Source organism: Salvelinus fontinalis, chromosome 25, assembly GCF_029448725.1.
Source record: "Salvelinus fontinalis isolate EN_2023a chromosome 25, ASM2944872v1, whole genome shotgun sequence".
Taxonomy (NCBI): Eukaryota; Metazoa; Chordata; class Actinopteri; order Salmoniformes; family Salmonidae; genus Salvelinus; species Salvelinus fontinalis.
The window spans coordinates 14,935,525-14,955,017 of NC_074689.1; the positions used below are offsets into that span (position 1 = coordinate 14,935,525).

The following is a 19,493-nucleotide window of genomic DNA, read 5'->3' on the forward strand; positions in this document are numbered from 1 at the left end:
TTCCCTCAGTACAGTACCCTAGCCTCCTCAGTTCCCTCAGTACAGTACCCTAGCCTCCTCAGTTCCCTCAGTACAGTACCCTAGCCTCCTCAGTTCCCTCCGTACAGTACAGTACCCTAGCCTCCTCAGTTCCCTCAGTACAGTACAGTACCCTAGCCTCCTCAGTTCCCTCAGTACAGTACAGTACCCTAGCCTCCTCAGTTCCCTCAGTAAAGTACAGTACCCTAGCCTCCTCAGTTCCCTCAGTACAGTACAGTACCCTAGCCTCCTCAGTTCCCTCAGTACAGTACAGTACCCTAGCCTCCTCAGTTCCCTCAGTAAAGTACCCTAGCCTCCTCAGTTCCCTCAGTACAGTACAGTACCCTGGCCTCCTCAGTTCCCTCAGTACAGTACAGTACCCTGGCCTCCTCAGTTCCCTCAGTACAGTACAGTACAGTACCCTAGCCTCCTCAGTTCCCTCAGTACAGTACAGTACCCTGGCCTCCTCAGTTCCCTCAGTACAGTACAGTACCCTAGCCTCCTCAGTTCCCTCAGTACAGTACAGTACCCTAGCCTCCTCAGTTCCCTCAGTACAGTACAGTACCCTGGCCTCCTCAGTTCCCTCAGTACAGTACAGTACCCTAGCCTCCTCAGTTCCCTCAGTACAGTACAGTACCCTGGCCTCCTCAGTTCCCTCAGTACAGTACAGTACCTTAGTCTCCTCAGTTCCCTCAGTACAGTACAGTACCCTAGCCTCCTCAGTTCCCTCAGTACAGTACAGTACCCTGGCCTCCTCAGTTCCCTCAGTACAGTACAGTACCCTAGCCTCCTCAGTTCCCTCAGTACAGTACCCTAGCCTCCTCAGTTCCCTCAGTACAGTACAGTACCCTAGCCTCCTCAGTTCCCTCAGTACAGTACAGTACCCTGGCCTCCTCAGTTCCCTCAGTACAGTACCCTAGCCTCCTCAGTTCCCTCAGTACAGTACAGTACCCTAGCCTCCTCAGTTCCCTCAGTACAGTACAGTACCCTAGCCTCCTCAGTTCCCTCAGTACAGTACAGTACCCTGGCCTCCTCAGTTCCCTCAGTATAGTACCCTGGCCTCCTCAGTTCCCTCAGTACAGTACAGTACCCTGGCCTCCTCAGTTCCCTCAGTACAGTACAGTACCCTAGCCTCCTCAGTTCCCTCAGTACAGTACAGTACCCTAGCCTCCTCAGTTCCCTCAGTACAGTACAGTACCCTGGCCTCCTCAGTTCCCTCAGTACAGTACAGTACCCTAGCCTCCTCAGATTCCTCTCTGTGTGTTCAGCTCTTCACAGTAACCGCCCCTGCTGCTGGCCTCCAGCAAGGTATACCACTGACAGTCATCAATATCAATACCTCTTGTCCAAATGTCACCACACTGGGTGTTTGTAGAAGCAAACTGTTTGCGCACACACACACACACACACACACACACACACACACACACACACACACACACACACACACACACACACACACACACACACACACACACACACACACACACACACACACACACACACACACACACACACACACACACACACTCACACTCACACACACAGTAAAGAGATAGAGATCAGTCCCAGTTCCCTGGCAGCCCGAGCAGCATCAGTGTATAAATGACTGTTTTCGGCTGCTGCAGTTTGAAGGCTGCTCCGTCTTATCAAAGCTCCACATCCCGTCACTGGCCGCGTGCTGAGAATCCAGGCCTAAAAATAGACCCACAAGGACACCATATGCTCCTTCACAGCACAGCCTCCTTCACTGCCACATCTACAACATCCACAACACCAAAGCCTGAACCGGGGTTGAACCATGTTCTACAGTAGGTTATCCCTGTGAGTCTTTCATGAGACACAATGACTGTATTTTAGCTACCGGCGTCTGAATAAGGAATCAGTTCAACGACAGGGAAAACAGATTGGGAATAGACAAGTAGCAGTTCATTCAAACAATGGAAATGTTTTACGCCTATGTTGCAGTGTGACAACCAATCAATAAACCGACGGGTCAATGGCTATCAACTCCCAAGTCCCTCTATGGCCCATCCTCTAACATGTTACTGCAGATCTAGGATCAGCTTCCCCTCCCCCAATCCTAGCCTTAACCATTAGTGGGGGAGAAATGCTGAACTGACCCAAGGTCTAGGGGCAACCCCACCCTATTCCTGTTATTCCATACGATCTCTAACCCAGCAGGATGTGACCCACGTAGAATGGGTCTTGACATTCTATCTCCCGGTGCATTGTTTAGCTAACCCCTACATTCATCGTAGGTTCAGAGTGAAGAACTGTCACCGTGGAACCTTCATTTCCTGTTAAGCACATCAGCTAATATGTATGTTAAGTTGAAATAGTTTCCACTGTGTTAGGCTAGTCGATGCTATCGCCACATGAACGCTGGCTGTAAAGCATACCACTCCTTATAAGTCACTATGGGGATATCAGTATGGGAAATACCAGTTTGGCATTTTATCTAGTTTGACTGTTATCGTGCCAGTCTTTTGCCAGTCAACTGAACATCAAAGATTAGGAGTTCATATGACTGACTGCTCACAGGGTGATTTGGCCTGTAGAAGGCCACAAATAATCACACAGCATGCAATGTGGCCAGGTCTGTACCGGATAGTCAAGGAATCTTGGCTTTTAGATTTCACTTTTTTTTTTAAGTATGTCTGAGCTAAGGCTCTCCGCACTATACGAGATACAACACACCAACATTGCAAGTGCATTTGGTAGGAGTACAAGCCCTGCTAGAGATCAACCAACCAGATCAACTACATTTGATGTGAATGTTACTTCAAATGTTACTTCACGACTTCAACGTTTTTCTACCTACGAGGATGAACACCTAACATGTGGTCCTTGTTATAACAAACCTTTCAGCAAACCAAAGGGTGCTGAACTATAATCCATCCCTGACCAAAATACTCCCCTGTTTCCCATCGCAACCCCTCCCTCCCCTGTCCTCTAACTCTCCACACTGCCTAGGGTGTGTGTAGCACAGCAACACCCGTGGTAGCTCCAGAGCTCCAGGACAAGAGGGGATGGATCTCTCTGTTCTAGCCCCCAGGCCTCCCACCCTCACTCTGGCTACAGCAGCTGAACATCACCCCCTCTCTGGCTCTCTCCTCTCTCCCACCACCGCCTGTGCTAGCACGACGCTGGCAGGTGTTACTGTTCCCTCTCTCTGTCTGTCTGTCCTCCTGCACCTCAGGGAGCTGAAGACACTGGAGATAGATAATGTTTTGAGGGAGAGGGAAGGAGGGTTGGAGAGAGAGAGAGGGAGAGAGAGGGAGAGATAGTGAGAGAGAGAGGGAGAGAGTGAGAGAGAGAGGGAATTGAATTGAGAGATAGTGAGAGAGAGAGAGAGAGAGAGAGAGAGAGAGAGAGAGAGAGAGAGAGAGAGAGAGAGAGAGAGAGAGAGAGAGAGAGAGAGAGAGAGAGAGAGAGAGAGAGAGAGAGAGAGAGAGAGAGCGGAGACTAAAATATATTACCGGGCCCTATTGAATGTGACCTATTCATCGTTATGCTCTCTGCATCACTGACAGTCACAGAGTGCTTTATTCATTAACGACTTGACCTAGTTCCTGACATCACATGACCCACAATGTTGGGCTGTGATCTCCATTATAAGTGGTGTATGCTCTGTATGTAATCATTGTGATCTACACAAGGTGTAGTTCTTGTACTGTAATGTACTGTCAACTGGTACAGTATGTATAAAATATACTGTTTATGATTGATGGGTTACACTTCTAATTCACTACTAATGTTTTCCAGCCATATGTCTTATAAGTAATAAGTGAACTGCTAAGATGTGCCAAAAAAACTCTCTCCAGCTGTGTATTTGGTTTGCAAACTTGCTAGTGTGTGTACGTGCATGTGTGCATGCAGACTAAGGGGTTGGTTAGACTGTCGGCACGTGTACAGAAATATGAGAAATATATATATATTATTACTGTATATATACATATATACTGTATATATATATGTAAAAAAAAAGATATATATATATACAGAGAGAGAGAGGGAGGGAGAGAGAGAGAGATAGAGAGATAGAGAGAGAGAGAGAGAGAGAGAGAGAAGTGACAGGCAGAGTTGTGACGTCATCCACAGCTGTTCTCTACAAACACACAGACACACAAAGGGAGAGCTGAGGGAATGAGACAGAGAGAGGGCGAGGTAGGGAGAAAGCTAGAGTGGGGGAGACGAACAGAGAGCATGTGGAGAAGAGCGACGGAGAGATGAAGCGATGGTGTGAAGGAAGCGATAGTTGTAGCGAAGGGACAAGAAAAGAGAGGGATGTGTGATGTGGCGATGGAGTGTTTGGAGGTGAAAACAGGAATGATGTACTAGATAGGATATGATACAGGTCATAAGATGACAGAGTACAACTGGTCCCTAGGAAACAACAGCCTGGTAACCTCTGCTGCTGCATGTAAAGGCTACAGGATGAGTGAGTTATTCACCCCAGGTTCTCAATTCAATTCAATTCACAGGGCTTTATAGGCACGGGAAACAGATGTTTACATTACCAAAACAAGTTAAATAGATAATAAACTAAAGTGAAATAACCCCCAACAATGAACAGTGAACATTACATTCACAAAAGTTATAGAGACAGAGACATTACAAATGTCATATTATGGCTATATACAGTGTTGTAACGATGTGCGCATAGTTAAAGTACAAAAGGGAAAATAAATAAACAAAAATATGGGTTGTATTTACAATGGCGTTTGTTCTTCACTGGTTGCCGTTTTTCTTGTGGCAACAGGTCACAAATGTTGCTGCTGTGATGGCACACTGTGGTATTTCACACAATAGATATGGGAGTTTATCAAAATTGTATTTGTTTTTAAATTCTTTGTGGGTCTGTGTAATCTGAGGGATATATGTGTCTTTAATATGGTTATACATTTGGTAGGAGGTTAAGAAGTGCAGCTCAGGTTCCACCTGATTTTGTGGGCAGTGTGCACATAGCCTGTCTTCTCTTGAGAGCCTGGTCTGCCTGCGGCGGCCTTTCTCAATAGCAAGGCTATGTTCAATCAGTCTGTACATAGTCAAAGCTTTCCTTAATTTTGGGTCAGTCACAATGGTCAGATATTTTGCCACTGTGGACTCTCTATTTGGGGCCAAATAACATTCTAGTTTGCTCAGTTTTCTTGTTAATTCTTTCCAATTTGTCAGGTAATTATATTTTAGTTTTCTCATGATTTGGTTGGGTCGAATTGTGTTGCTGTCCTGGGGCTCTGTGGGTTCTGTTTGTGTTTGTGAACAGAGCCCCAGGACCAGCTTGCTTAGGGACTCTTCTCCAGGTTCATCTCTCTGTAGCTGATGGCTTCCTTTTAGGTGGTTGTAGAATTTTGATAATTAGCGGATATCAACCTAATTCTGCTCTGCGTGCATTATTTGGTGTTTTACATTGTACACAGAGGATGTTTTTGCAGAATTCTGCATGCAGTCTCAACTTGTACCATTTTGTGAATTCTCGGTTGGTGAGTGAGCGGACCCCAGACCTCAAAACTGATTCAAGTATTTTTCACCAGATCCTAATTGCTATGTCGAAATGTATGTTCCTTTGATGGCGTAGAAAGCACTTCTTGCCTTGTCTCTCAGATCGTTCACAGCTTTGTGGAAGTTACCTGTGGCGATGATGTTTAGGCAAAGGTATGTTAAGGTTTTTGTGTGCTCTAGTGCAACAGTGTCTAGGAGGAATCTGAATTCGTGGTCCAGGCAACTGGACCTGTTTTGGAACACCATTATTTTTGTCTTACTGAGATGTACTGTCAGGGCCCAGGTCTGACAGAATCTGCACAGAAGATCTAGATCATCAGCAAACAGTAGACATTTGACTTCAGCTTCTAGTAGGGTGAGGCCAGGGGTTCTGCAGAAAGTTCTAGTGCCCTCTCCAATTCATTGATATATCTGTTCTTAGGTTCTAATGGTGGGGCTCAAGCTGCATCCCTGTGTCACCTCACGGACCTGTGGAAAGAAATGTGTGTGTTTTTTGCCAATTTTAACCGCACACTTACTGTGTGTGTACATGGATTTTATAATGTTGTATGTTTTTCCCCCAACACCGCTTTCCATCGCTTCCCTCATGTCAATTATTTTAATCAACAAGGCATGTGAAGATTTTGCCTTTGTTTTGGTTTGTTTGTTTGTCAATTAGGGTGTGCAGGGTGAATATGTGGTCTGTCGTGCGGTAATTTGGTAAAAAGCCAATTATGCATTGTTTTCACTGAGGAAATTAAGAGTCTGCTGTTAATGATAATGCAGAGGATTTCCAAGGTTGCTGTTGACATATATCTTACGGTAGTTATTGGGGTCAAATTTGTCTCCATTTTTGTGGATTGGGGTGGTTCCAAATATTGTGGAAGATGCCAGAGCTGAGGATGATGTTAAAGAGTTTAAGTATAGCCAATTGGAATTTGTGGTCTGTATATTTTATCATTTCATTTAGGATACCATCAGCGCCACAGGCCTTTTGGGTTGGAATGTTTGTATATTGCACTGTAGTTCACACAGGCCTTTTGGGTTGGAGGGTTTGTATTTTGTCCTGTAGTTCATTCAATGTAATTGGAGAATCCAGTGTGTTCTGGTAGTCTTCAATAGTTGATTCTAAGATTTGTATTTTATCATGTTTACGTTTTTGCTGTTTGTTCTTTGTTATAGGGCCAAAAGATTGGAGAAGTGGTGTTGTTGTGTGTTGTTGTTTGTTTAGTGTGTTTCAATTTTCCCAGAAGTGGTTAGATTCTATGGATTCTTCAATTACATAGAGCTGATTTAATTAGTTGTTGCCTAATAGTTTTTTGGTAGGTTTCCACACTACTTTCCTTCATCTATAGCATTTCCTAATATTATTAAGTTATTTTGGCTTTGATGCCTCATGATTGAGTATTGCTCTCTTCAAGTAGACTATGATTTTGCTGTGATCTGATAGGGGTGTCAGTGGGCTGACTGTGAACGCTCCGAGAGACTCTGGGTTGAGGTCAGTGATAAAGTAGTCTACAGTACTACTGCCAAGAGATGAGCTATAGGTGTACCTACCGTAGGAATCCTACTGTAGAAGTCCCCTCGAAGCCTACCATTGACTATGCACATACATAGTCAATGGTAGGCAGGAGTAAGACAGAGCTGCAGGAGTATTGACCCGTTTTTGTTGGTTATGTTGTCGTAGTTGTGTCTCCAGGTAGGTGTTTGTCCCCCTGTGTGCTGAGGGTGTCAGATTATTGTCCAGTTCTGGCATTTAGGTAGCCACAGACTAGTCTCTCTCTTTCTCTCTCTCTCTCTCTCTCTCTCTCTCTCTCTCTCTCTCTCTCTCTCTCTCTCTCTCTCTCTCTCTCTCTCTCTCTCTTTCTCTCTCTCTCTCTCTGTCACTATCTATCCCTCTCTCTATCCCTCTCTCTGTCTCAAACCCTGGAATATCTCAGGCTGAATCAGAATAGAAATGCCAACAGTGAATTTAGGGCAACCCTTCTTCCCCACAGCACTACAAGTAGTTTAACTACAACAGCGTTCTAATTCCAAGTTACTACCTACTGTCCATATTACCATGATTAAAACACATACAAGTTACTACCTACTGTCCATATTACCATGATTAAAACACATACAAGTTACTACCTACTGTCCATATTACCATGATTAAAACACATACAAGTTACTACCTACTGTCCATATTACCATGATTAAAACACATACAAGTTACTACCTACTGTCCATATTACCATGATTAAAACACATACAAGTTACTACCTACTGTCCATATTACCATGATTAAAACACATACAAGTTACTACCTACTGTCCATATTACCATGATTAAAACACATATATTAGTAAGTGTGTCATGGAGTTGTCACATAATTTAGAATAGAATCAATAAATGCGGGCAACATAGAGTGTGTTATCTTTTCTTTAATAAAGCACTAACTAGCTCATAGCTCAGTGAATAACGACTCTATTTGAGTGTCAATTGAAGATCATGTTCTGAATTACTCTGTTCATGCTACAGAGGTCCTATGGTTAAGTAATGCTATGGAGAAAGTTGAATATTATTATTATTATTAGGTAAGTGTCATAGCTCTAAGTAACAACGTTCGACACAGTAGATACTCCATGACATTCCCTTCAACATGCATACACACACCCACGCGCACCCACACACCTGCGCGCACGCACACGCACGCACACACACACACACACAGAAATAACACACACAGAGGATATTGTATTGATAAAGATACCCAGACCTTAGCCTGTCTTCATGATTACTTTAAGCAACACATGTTTATATTCAGTGGGATGCGTTACTGCTCGTGAATATATCATTTAATTGAATGTTTTCATTGATGTGTGGGCAGTGTTGGAAAAAAGAAGCCGCATCAATATTACATTGAGGAGAATCACTAGCTTCTCTGACAGCTGCTTCTCCATCTCATTAGCATGTGTGTGTGTGTGTGTGTGTGTGTGTGTGTGTGTGTGTGTGTGTGTGTGTGTGTGTGTGTGTGTGTGTGTGTGTGTGTGTGTGTGTGTGTGTGTGTGTGCGTGCGTGCGTGCGTGCGTGCGTGCGTGCGTGCGTGCGTGCGTGCGTGCGTGCGTGCGTGCGTGTGTGTGTGTGTGTGTGTGTCCGTACGCATGTCCCATAGGACTCACTTCAGATGTGTCCTTTAATAGCTTACATCTATACCCAGACTATTTCTCCCCTCTCCCGCCCCTCCACTGGATATGCTGCATTAACCCTAAACCATCAGCTATCCGCTTTACTTCCTACTTCACAATCTGGAAATCTCCAGTATCTCTTGTCTGAACTCTTCTCCTCTCCCTGACCTTACATCTCTCCTCTCATCCTCCTCTTCTCCTCGTCTACCTCTCCAGCTACTTTTTCCTCCTTTTGGGTATCCCACTCTCTCTCATCCCTCTCTCTCATCCCTCTCTCTCATCTTCTCTTTCTCTTCACAGTCAGACACTCTAACTCCCTCTCATCTCTCCCACGCCTCTCTGTCATGTCCTCCTGTACTTCATTTTTTCTCTCGCTCATATCTCCATATTTTTCCATGTTTGTCTCTCTTTCCCTACCCCTCATCCATTATCTCTCTCTGTCCCTCCCTCCTTTCCCTATCTTTCTCATCTCTCACCCCCATCACTCTCTCTACCTCTTCCTCTCTCTCGGTCGATGATGACCCTGGTTGTTTTATCCTAGATGGGATGTACTCAGACAGTGCTGCAGACTACATGCAGGAGGTCAAAGGTCAGATAGTGAGCTTAAACGGAGCGCATCGACCGGCCTGCCGGCGGACCCTGTGGCTCACCATAACTTCCCCTCCTTGCCTGCTCAGGTTGGGTTTATACAGAGAGAGGCACATCCAAGCCCAGACCAGAGGAACACAACACACTGAGTACAGGCATAAATTGTAAACCCAACTTACATATCAACTCAAAAATACTGTGACAGTTGATAATGTTTGATAGCTTTCAAACACTCAACTAGTCCAGAGGAGTGTGATGTCATAATCATATATTAGTTGACTACATCATTGTTATGTAAGCATCAATGTCTGTTTCCATATTAATGTTAAAGGTTATCATTACCCATCTTACCGTCGTGGTTGGGGTTGCCCAGGGTCCAGGGTTCGTCTGAGTCAAAGTGGGTGTCCCCTCCGATTCCGGGGCCCGGGAAGTAGGCGTGGGCCAGGAAGCCTCCCTCTCCGTCAAACGGCGAACTGTCGCCGTGGAAACCCGAGGCAAAGATGATGGTGATGTCCACGTCCTTCTTGGTACGCTCCAGGTCGCTGTAGGGGACGGCTTCGAAGCGGAGCGGCGTCACGTTCTGCCACACATCGAACGCCCGCCGGATGGCGTCATGGGTTTCCTCTGCGCCCACCTTGGGCGTGACGTTCTTTATGCTGTGGCAGGGGGAGAGGATAGAGGATGGTAGGGGTTAGGCCACACATACTGTGTATAGTATATCATAACAGTATATCATAACACACACATTCCATGTTGTAACATATTATAATGTACCATAGCATACAGCAACACACATACCATTACCTCTCACCATTATGCACTAAGTCGTAAAGCCAAAAAGTGAAGTGTAAAAAGGGGCTTTGAGAGAGAGTGTGCTTCCCAAATGGTACTCTATGCCCCATGGGCCCTGGTCAAAAGTAGTGCACTATAAAGGAAATATGGTGCTATTTGTGAGGCAGCCAGAGACGCAGCTGAGTCCTCTCCTGCTGCTTGAACTGCTGTAGCCAGGTGTTGAGAGAAGAACTAGAGGATTTCCTGATTTCCTGTCCCTGGAATTTACTTTCTAATTAAGGATTATACACAGCTCACTGCGTCACAAGAGCGCCAGCAATCTGTATCCCCTATGCCAACCTACTCCCTATTTAGTGCACTACTTTTGATCAGGGCCCAACGCGTTCTGGTCAAAAGTAGTGCACTATGTAGGGAATAGGGTTTAATTTGAGACGAAGCCTCAGTCTGGCTTGGCCAATCTCCATACCCTCTACACTTTAGTCACGCCTAAAATACGGGAAAGAGGGGCACTTTGAATTTAAACTTATTTTTCCTTCTCAACATTGCACTTGAGCATCAGGCTTTATCCCCAGTTCTTCTCTTGAGCAGAAGTGGATGAGTGAAGTGGAGAGGTCAGACACTCCCTACATTTCTACTGAAGTTAGCAGGTACTCTGGAGGTCGTGGTGTGCTATCTTCTACTGAAGGAATCTAAACTGTTAACATTGACTGAGTGTTCAACTCATCTGCTCTTCTGAAGTGATGCCTGCCTCGAAAAAACCCCCATTTCATTTCCCCTCTTTGGAGATGATCTGCTCTCTCTCTCTCTCTCTCTTGGTTTCTCTCTATCTGTTTCTCTCCGTCTATCTGTCTCTCTTTCTCATCTGGGCTCTGGTGCGTTTACTCTTCTCCACTCCTGCTCTCGGTTTCTTGTCCCCTTCTTTCTTTTCCTCTTTCTCTAATTCTTCTGGGAAACATAAAAAATATGGTGAATCTATTGCCCTGTGCTCCTTCTATATCTACTCCTAGGGAGTTTACCGTATCAGCATAGTATAAGCTGAGAGCTGAGCTAACGACTCAGCAGCTCAAAGGTGATCTTTGACATCTCTCTCTATCTCTCCTCTCCAGACTCACAGTCCTCATGGCTATATGTTCTTACAGATGGAGCTGCTGGACTGTGTATGCTTCCAGTCAGCATTCCAGCCTTCTATTTCCCCCGCCTCTATGTCTCTCTCTTTCTCTCTCTCTCCCTCTCCCTACCTCTATCCTGTCTCTTTCTCTCGCTCTCTCTGTCTCCCCCAGACGTTCTCAGACTTCCAGAGAGGACTCTGGTTAGGCAGAAGGTAGTAGGCTGTTGTTGGAGGAGCTTGATAATCGTCTATTGTCTCTCAGTGTTACGACGGTAAACACACAAAATACAACAGAAACCCTAACAGATGACAAGACGAGTAAATCTTTGATTTTACAGCACCCCCTCTCCTTCTCCCTCGCTCTCTTGCGCTCTCTCTCTCTCTCTCTCTCTCTCTCTCTCTCTCTTCCGCTCTCTTCATCTGTCACTCAGGTCAGAAGGTGTTACTCTAACTGAGAATGAAAGATGTCCTCGTCCAATAAGGACTCTAAGTCTTGTTTATTAATTCCCAGGGGGACATTTGCCACCAAGGTGTCTCTCTAATCCGCCGCTGGTTGGATTGAACTTTGACTGTCTGCAGCTGTCTGTCGTCCCATGATGACTCTCCGGGCTCTCTGAGGCACAGCTTGATGCTGAGGTACTCTGAGGCCACACGCTCGTGATGTCCTTATGAGGAGCACAACTACCCAGGCAGAGTGTCCCGTGATTTGTTGCTTCAGTCAGAAACGTGTCATTCTGATGAGTGATGGCTGTTAGCATCCGAATTGTGTCATCATTGTGTCATCATTCAGTGCCATTGCATGAACACCATGACTAGTATACTTGATGGGTGGCTCTCTCAGCTCAGATCTTAGTGGAAGACTGTGGGTGTTGAATGCAGTGGGGTTTGTGAATCAGTGGTCCATAACTGGAATGTAACAGAAACGATACAGTTGTGAAGTAAGGTCATTGTTCTAGAATCTCCAGTATATCAGATTTGGATGCACTCCGAGGTATGGCAAACAAGCGGGGAAAAATAGGTCACTGAAACACATATCAGCTGATCGAGTAATCATAAAACCTCGACTGTGGGACCACTTTCTCACGGACACAGAGATTAGAAGTAAGAAGTCTCCGGCTTCGCAGTCGACATGAAAAGGCTAAGTGTCCTTGTTTAACCTTGTCTAACAGCGTAATGACTCCTACACCTCACCTCACTTAAAATATAAAACCTGTACGGCTATGACCACTTAAAGAATAAAAGGCAAAGAGAAAGTGCACTTTAATGTTAAAAAACTGTTTCACCCCTTTAGCCTGAATTAGTAATACAGTATGCGTTTTGTGCAACACAGAAGAGCCAAACAAATAGGAGTTACTGCCACTGTCTCTACTCAGTTTGTTCAAGCTACTGAAAGAGTACAACTCGTGGCTGCTGACAATAAACTGCTTGGGAGTCAGAAGCATACAGTAGAGAGAGAGCGAGAGAGCGAGAGAGAGAGAGAGAGAGAGAGAGAGAGAGAGAGAGAGAGAGAGAGAGAGAGAAACAGTACTGTAGTGTATGGATGCATGTTGTTTTAATGAGGGTGAGCTATAGGACTGTACACCACCTCCATACTCCATGCTGGGAGAGTTATGGGGATGCTGGAGCTAATTATCGCCTCCCTACCATCAGCATGTGTCTACTGTATGTCAATGCATGCACATGTCCAGTACCAACAGAGAGAGGCACAATCACTTAACTGATTGTGCCAGACTTCCACTCAGGTTACATGGATACAGAGCCTCTATCTCATAGAACAACATCCATGCAATAATGCAGAGCAGGAGTGGTTGGGATAGGTATGATGATGGGACATGGTGGATAGAGAGAGGGTGGATGTGGCATGAGGAATAGCTTCATCCCCATCTGGCCAGGCCAGCTACTGGAGACGACCCCCCCCCCCCCCCACACACACACACACACACATACTCTCCCCTGCCCTCGTCCTCACCCACTCCCTCTCCCAAAATGTTGTATCTCGTTATATAACCATCATCTGACTCAGCTTTCCGCTCTGTATCGCTGCCTCTCTTTCTCTCTGTCTCTCTCAGTACTCTCTGCCTCTGTCTCTCTCTTTGTCTCCCTTTCTCCATCTCCCTCTCGCTCTCTTTCTCTCAGTGTTCTATAAGCATCAGGTCATTGAAACTAACAAAGGCTTTCACATACTGCATAATACTGTATATTAAATATAATATAACAGTACTAATATTAATATGCTGTATTATCTAATATAATGGTCAGGTATGTTCAACTGTATAGAGATTAACACACATTTTTGGTGGTGGTTGCCTTGACGAATTACACAGTGTGAAAAATGTCATCTTCTCCTTGAATCTCTCTTTCCCTTTCTACTGCAGCACTCTCCCCTCCCTCATCTTCCTTTACCTCTCCTTTCTTCAATCTCCATCCATTCCTTTTAATGCACTGCACACGCTACAGCCATTTCTATTTTTGCCCTATCGCAAAAATGTCTTCCTTTCTTCCATTCCTTCCTGGCATCGCTACAGTTCATGAGTGGGTCACAGATTCAAGATTCTAATCAGGGCTTCGGTAATACTGTTCATAGTTATCCTTCAAGGCAGACACAAATGTAAATACATTTTTATTCTGAAGCTCAAGGATTAGTCCATAAAGTATGGGATTGGGGGCAGTTACACTTAAAAATGGGGGCAGTTATATTTAAAAATGTAGGGCCAGACAGAGACCTATATTTGATCTGTTGCAGTGCAAGGAGGCAGTGCACCTCCTTGCACAAAGGCGGAGGTAGCGGTCCTGCTGCTGGGTTGTTGCCCTCCTACGGCCTCCTCCACGTCTCCTGATGTACTGGCCTGTCTCCTGGTAGCGCCTGCATGCTCTGGACACTACGCTGACAGACACAGCAAACCTTTTTGCCACAGTTCGCATTGATATGCCATCCTGGATGAACTGCACTACCTGAGCCACTTGTGTGGGTTGTAGACTCCGTCTCATGCTACCACTAGAGTGAGAGAACCGCCAGCATTCAAAAGTGACGAAAACATCACCCAGGAAGCATAGGAACTGAGAAGTGGTCTGTGGTCACCACCTGCAGAATCACTCCTTTTTTGGGGGTGTCTTGCTAATTGCCTATAATTTCCACCTTTTGTCTATTCCATTTGCACAACAGCATGTGAAATTTATTGTCAATCAGTGTTGCTTCCTAAGTGGACAGTTTGATTTCACAGAAGTGTGATTGACTTGGAGTTACATTGTGTTGTTTAAGTGTTCCCTTTATTTTTTTGAGCAGTGTATAATATACTGTATAGTCACTGTCTGATGAAAAATGTAACTCAAATGTATTTACTTTTGTACATGTTTTGAAAGCAATGTACTCAATATACTGTACGAGTACTCTAGGCCCAAGCGATTGTATTCGAAATAGCTTTTGAGGTTTCGTAATTGTACGTTCGTTAATGGGAAAATAAGGCGGTTTTAAAACATTTCCTGAGAAGTTTCATCAGACAGCGACAATATAATACAGTGCATGTAACTTAACTGTCGCTTTTTATCCAACGCAACTTACAGTAAAACAAGTGAAACCCTTTATAGTATGTGATCCTTGCAGGTATTGAACCCAATGACCTTAGTGTTGTTAGAGCCGCGATATTAACAACTGGGCCACACAGGACCTTTCAGATATAGCCTAGCTGAGAGGTTGTCACATGTCTTCACCTAGTAAGACATTCTTATCTAGACTCAAGAACACAGACATGTAGCCTAGACACATCCTCAGGCACATGTCAGACCCATAGAGTAAAGCCCATGTTTAAAAGTACTGTATGAATTGTTTTAACCAAAAATCAATCCCTAATCAACCAATCACCAACCAACCATCCAACCAACCAACCAATCAACTCACCTGTATGTGATATGTTTATGCTACCAACCAACCAACTAATAACAAACCAACCAACCAACCAACCAACCAATCACCAACAAACCAACCAACCAACCAACCAACCAACCAAACTAATAACAAACCAACCAACCAATCACCAACCAATCACCAACCAACCAACCAACCAACCAATCACCAACCAAACAATCACCAAGCAACCAATCAACTCACCTGTATGTGATATGCTTATGCTGCCACTTCTGCCCCGTTAGGGCGTACCGCTTTTTCCGGACACTGAATTTGGACGCCCCTCCTAGCTGGTCTGGTACACCACATCGGGGCTTCTTCATCCAGCTAGGAAGAACAGAGAACACCATTAGTCAAAACAGGATGTATGCTTGGCCTGAACAACCCACGTAATGCAATCCTGTCATTACTTCCAATACAGACATACTAGTTATCACAAAGTCACACACACACACACACACACACACACACACACACACACACACACACACACACACACACACACACACACACACACACACACACACACACACACACACACACACACACACACACACACACACACACACACACACACACACACACACGCTCGTGAACACACACACATCTGCAAAGAAATAGACATAATAAGATATATGCCTCACCTTACTGTGTAATCGCTAACATCATTATACGAAGCACAAAGAAACAGAAAATTAGACTTTAGCATGCAGGTTAGTCATCACAAATTCCACCACATTATTGTAACTGATTTGATACACACATTATACAATTGATCTCAGCAGCAAAAAAAGGTACTTGTTTCTCTAATCCTTTTAACACAACCAAACTGCAGCTTCTTAGACTCCTTTAATGCATCCCAAATGGCACCCTATTCCCTATTAGTGCACTACTTTTAACCAGAGCCCTATGTGCCCTGGAGAAGAGTAGTGCACTATATAGGGAACAGGGTGCCGTTTGGGATGCAACCCTAGGGACTCTTACACATGTTGATTGGTTCAACGAGCAGCAGAGAGACAGACAGGCAGACAGGAAGACTGAAGCTGTCATTCCCTTTTCTAGGCTTCTAGGTTCAGAGTAATACTGTGGCATTTACCCTGACTTTGATCTGCTGGTGTAGGTGTATCTGTTGTAAAAGAGCCCTTTGATCACATTAAAACGGGACACTTAACCTGTGTGATGCTAACTCTCTGTCTGGGAAAAGCTCCCGTCTGTTCTCTTCCCTTCCGGAATGTCAAGCAGCGAATCAGAGCAGCATTACAGGTATGTTTATAAAGGTCTGTGACTTTTTATTGGACGTTTAGGGACGTTCATCAACCTACACTGAAGTTGTACTGCACAGAATGAATGATTTAGAAAGCACCTTGCATCCCAAATAACTACTCATTCTGTGATCAAGATGAACAATTATGTTCCTTCTTTCTCACACTGATGCCCTACAACATGCAAAGTGGTGAGACTCACTCTATAGTGTTCCTGTCCAGCGATCCTGTGACGTTGAGGCCATAGAGACGCTGCATGGCAGCGATAGCAGACTGCATGGTCTGGGCCGTCCGCAGGACCGACATCCTGGGGTCTGTAGGGGGAAGGTAGCCATACCTCTGGAGCCATGTCTGAAGGGGGGAGAGGGGGAAGGAGGGGGGAGAGAAAGAGAGAAAGGACACGGAGGTGAGTTGTCAGCAACTGGTCAATATGGGTCAAATAATGTACAATTCCAATAAGGTAGGCTTTACGTATAGTACTTTATAAGAGGCATTGAAACCCACACAACCATGAAACAGTGGTGTAAAGTACTTAAGTAAAAATAGTTTAAAGTACTACTGAAGTAGTTTTTTGGGGTATCTGTACTTTCCTATTCATATTTCTGACAACTTTTAGTTTTACTCCACTACAATCCTAAAGACAATTATGTACTTTTTACTCCATACATTTTCCCTGACACCCAAAAGTATTGGTTACATTACAAATGCTTAGCAGGACAGAAAAATGGTCCAACTCACGCACTTATCAGGAGAACCTCCCTGGTCATCCCTACTGCCTCTGATTTACTTTGTTTGTAAATTATGTCTGAGTGTTGGAGTGTTCCCCTAGCTATCTGTACATTTAAAAAACAAGAAAATCGTACTGTCTGGTTTGCTTAATATAAGGAATTTGAAATGTTTTATGATTTTACTTTTGACACTTAAGTATATTTTAGCAATTACATTTACTTTTGATACTTAAATATATTTAAAACTAAATACTTTTAGACTTTTATATTTTATTGGGTGACTCACTTATACTTGAGTCATTTTCTTTAAGGTATCTTAACTTTTACTCAAGTATGACAATTCGGTACTTTTTCCACCACTGCCATCAAATATGATTAAAGTGAAAAAGTAATATACTATAAATTCAACCATAACCCTGCATGTAAAAAACTCTTAGTTGAAGAAGCAATGCCATTTTCAATTTTGGTAGTTGTTGGCACTTTAAATTATTTCCAAAAAGTGCCCATGCTAAAAATGTCAAGTGTCCATCCAGGCAGGAGGATTTCAGCAGCCAGACAGCAGCCTCTAGCCACAGTGTTAGTGAGGAGACAGGCAGAGAGACAGAAAGAGAGATCCTCCGATGACCTTTCAGCGTGGGAATGTTATCTATTATCACATCGTCTGCTTGTCAGAAAGCACTCTGATGTAATGGAGCTTTCAGGGCACCCAATAAAACCTGAGATCTCTATACCAAAGGAGGAGAAGAGAGGAGATGAGAAGAGAGGCGAGGCGAGGCGAGGCGAGGCGAGGCGAGGCGAGGCGAGGCGAGGAGAGGAGAGGAGAGGAGAGGAGAGGAGAGGAGAGGAGAGGAGAGGAGAGGAGAGGAGAGGAGAGGAGAGGAGAGGAGAGGAGAGGAGAGGAGAGGAGAGGGCCTTGGTCAAAAGCAGTGCAGAATAGAAGGAATAGGTGTATTTGGGACACAGTCATAGAGTAGTAAGCCAACAGCACTGAGCTGGAAGCAGGGAATAACCAGAGCATAAACACACACCTCCCTACAGAGCTATTATGGGGCTGCATTACTGCATTACACATGAAAAAGACCCGCGCCTCTCATCTTCTCTCCTGCCTGGGAGTAAAACACAATCTCACACATACTGGAGCTCAAATCCATATCCACTCCACACAGAGAGAGGGGGAGGGGAAGACACAGAGAGAAAGAGAGAGGGAGAGAGAGAGAGAGAGAGAGATCGAGAGGGAGAGAAAGATAGCTGCACAGAGAAAGGCTTGGATTAGAGTCTCACCAACAGAGAGTCTCATTACTCCAGCAATGTGTTCACACAGACTCTTTTACGACCAACACAACCAACAGGCTACAGAGGAACACAGACAGGCCTAGTGGTAGAAAGGAAACAACCTGACATACAGGCATGTGTGAAACGTGTCCAATATTCGTATATTGAGGGCAAACGTGAAAATACTGCCATCGCAGCAGAAAAACCCAAGGAGACAGCTATTGTAGTATTACAGTATGACGTCTAAATTGACATCCCATATTTCAATCAGATATAGTGATTGGCACGTAACAGTACAGGAGGTTGACTGATCCTTGATGCACTGACTTCCTGATCCCAAAAGACTCTGGGTAGGGAGTGAAGTAAAGAGAGTCCCACACACAGTGGCAGTGACAGTTTGTCACTTGACTGTCTTCTACATGGCAGGTGTCAAACTGCTGTGTGGAGAAATGGTGTGAGAAGAGGAGAGACGAGGAGAGGAGCCAGGGGAATAGAGCAAAGACTAGGTTAAAGCCTTGTGATTGCTCTGATTCATCACAGGAAAGCACATAGACTACTACTGTACCGTATGCATACGTCACACTTCCATTCAGAAAGACAGAGAGACCAGCGAAGAGCGCCAGATAATGAGACAGATCTCCAGCAATTGTCATCCTCCTCACATTCATTCTCAACCTGCATCAACCCACTACTGACCGTAGCAAGACTCACACACTATGATATTGTTCTATTCGATCCAGACCTAACATGAGGGATAATGCCAACTGCTCCATGCTTCAGGACAGTAGTGATCTGTAATACAGTGTGAAGTATGCAGGCTAGTTTACGTTCCACAGAGCACTCACTACATCAGACATTGAACTGTTGAGAGGGCTTATTCTGCCCCACTGCTCCTCCTGAATCACACACACCCTTGCACACACACACACACACACGCACACGCACACGCACACGCACACGCACACACGCACACACACACAGGGAGCCTTTCAGGATAGGATTCAGTGTGAACTAGACATGTCATCAGTCCTTCCACATCCCTGCACCTCGTCACCTCATCACCTCTCTGTGTTCTTCCTGCTGGATAGAGTCCCAAATGTCACCCTATTCTATATTCCCTATTAACTGCACTCCTTTTGACCAGGACCTATAAAAGCATGGAGGAGAGGG

At 44.8% G+C, this 19,493-nt stretch overlaps 1 protein-coding gene across 4 annotated transcripts in view; it reads right to left on the reverse strand.

Moving 5' to 3' along the window:
- The window catches only part of LOC129822870 (matrix metalloproteinase-16-like), an 80,680-nt gene that overhangs the window by 45,822 nt on the left and 15,365 nt on the right, over positions 1–19,493 (reverse strand). The window contains exons 2-5 of one of the 4 annotated variants that reach the window (XM_055881349.1): positions 16,526–16,674; positions 15,706–15,720; positions 15,266–15,388; positions 9,603–9,916 (exon numbers count right to left, since the gene is read on the reverse strand). In XM_055881349.1, coding sequence (XP_055737324.1) covers positions 9,603–9,916; positions 15,266–15,388; positions 15,706–15,720; positions 16,526–16,674 — 601 coding nt within the window. The remainder of the gene's footprint in view (positions 1–9,602; positions 9,917–15,265; positions 15,389–15,705; positions 15,721–16,525; positions 16,675–19,493) is intronic. The other 3 variants (XM_055881350.1, XM_055881351.1, XM_055881352.1) reach the window with 3 other exon arrangements.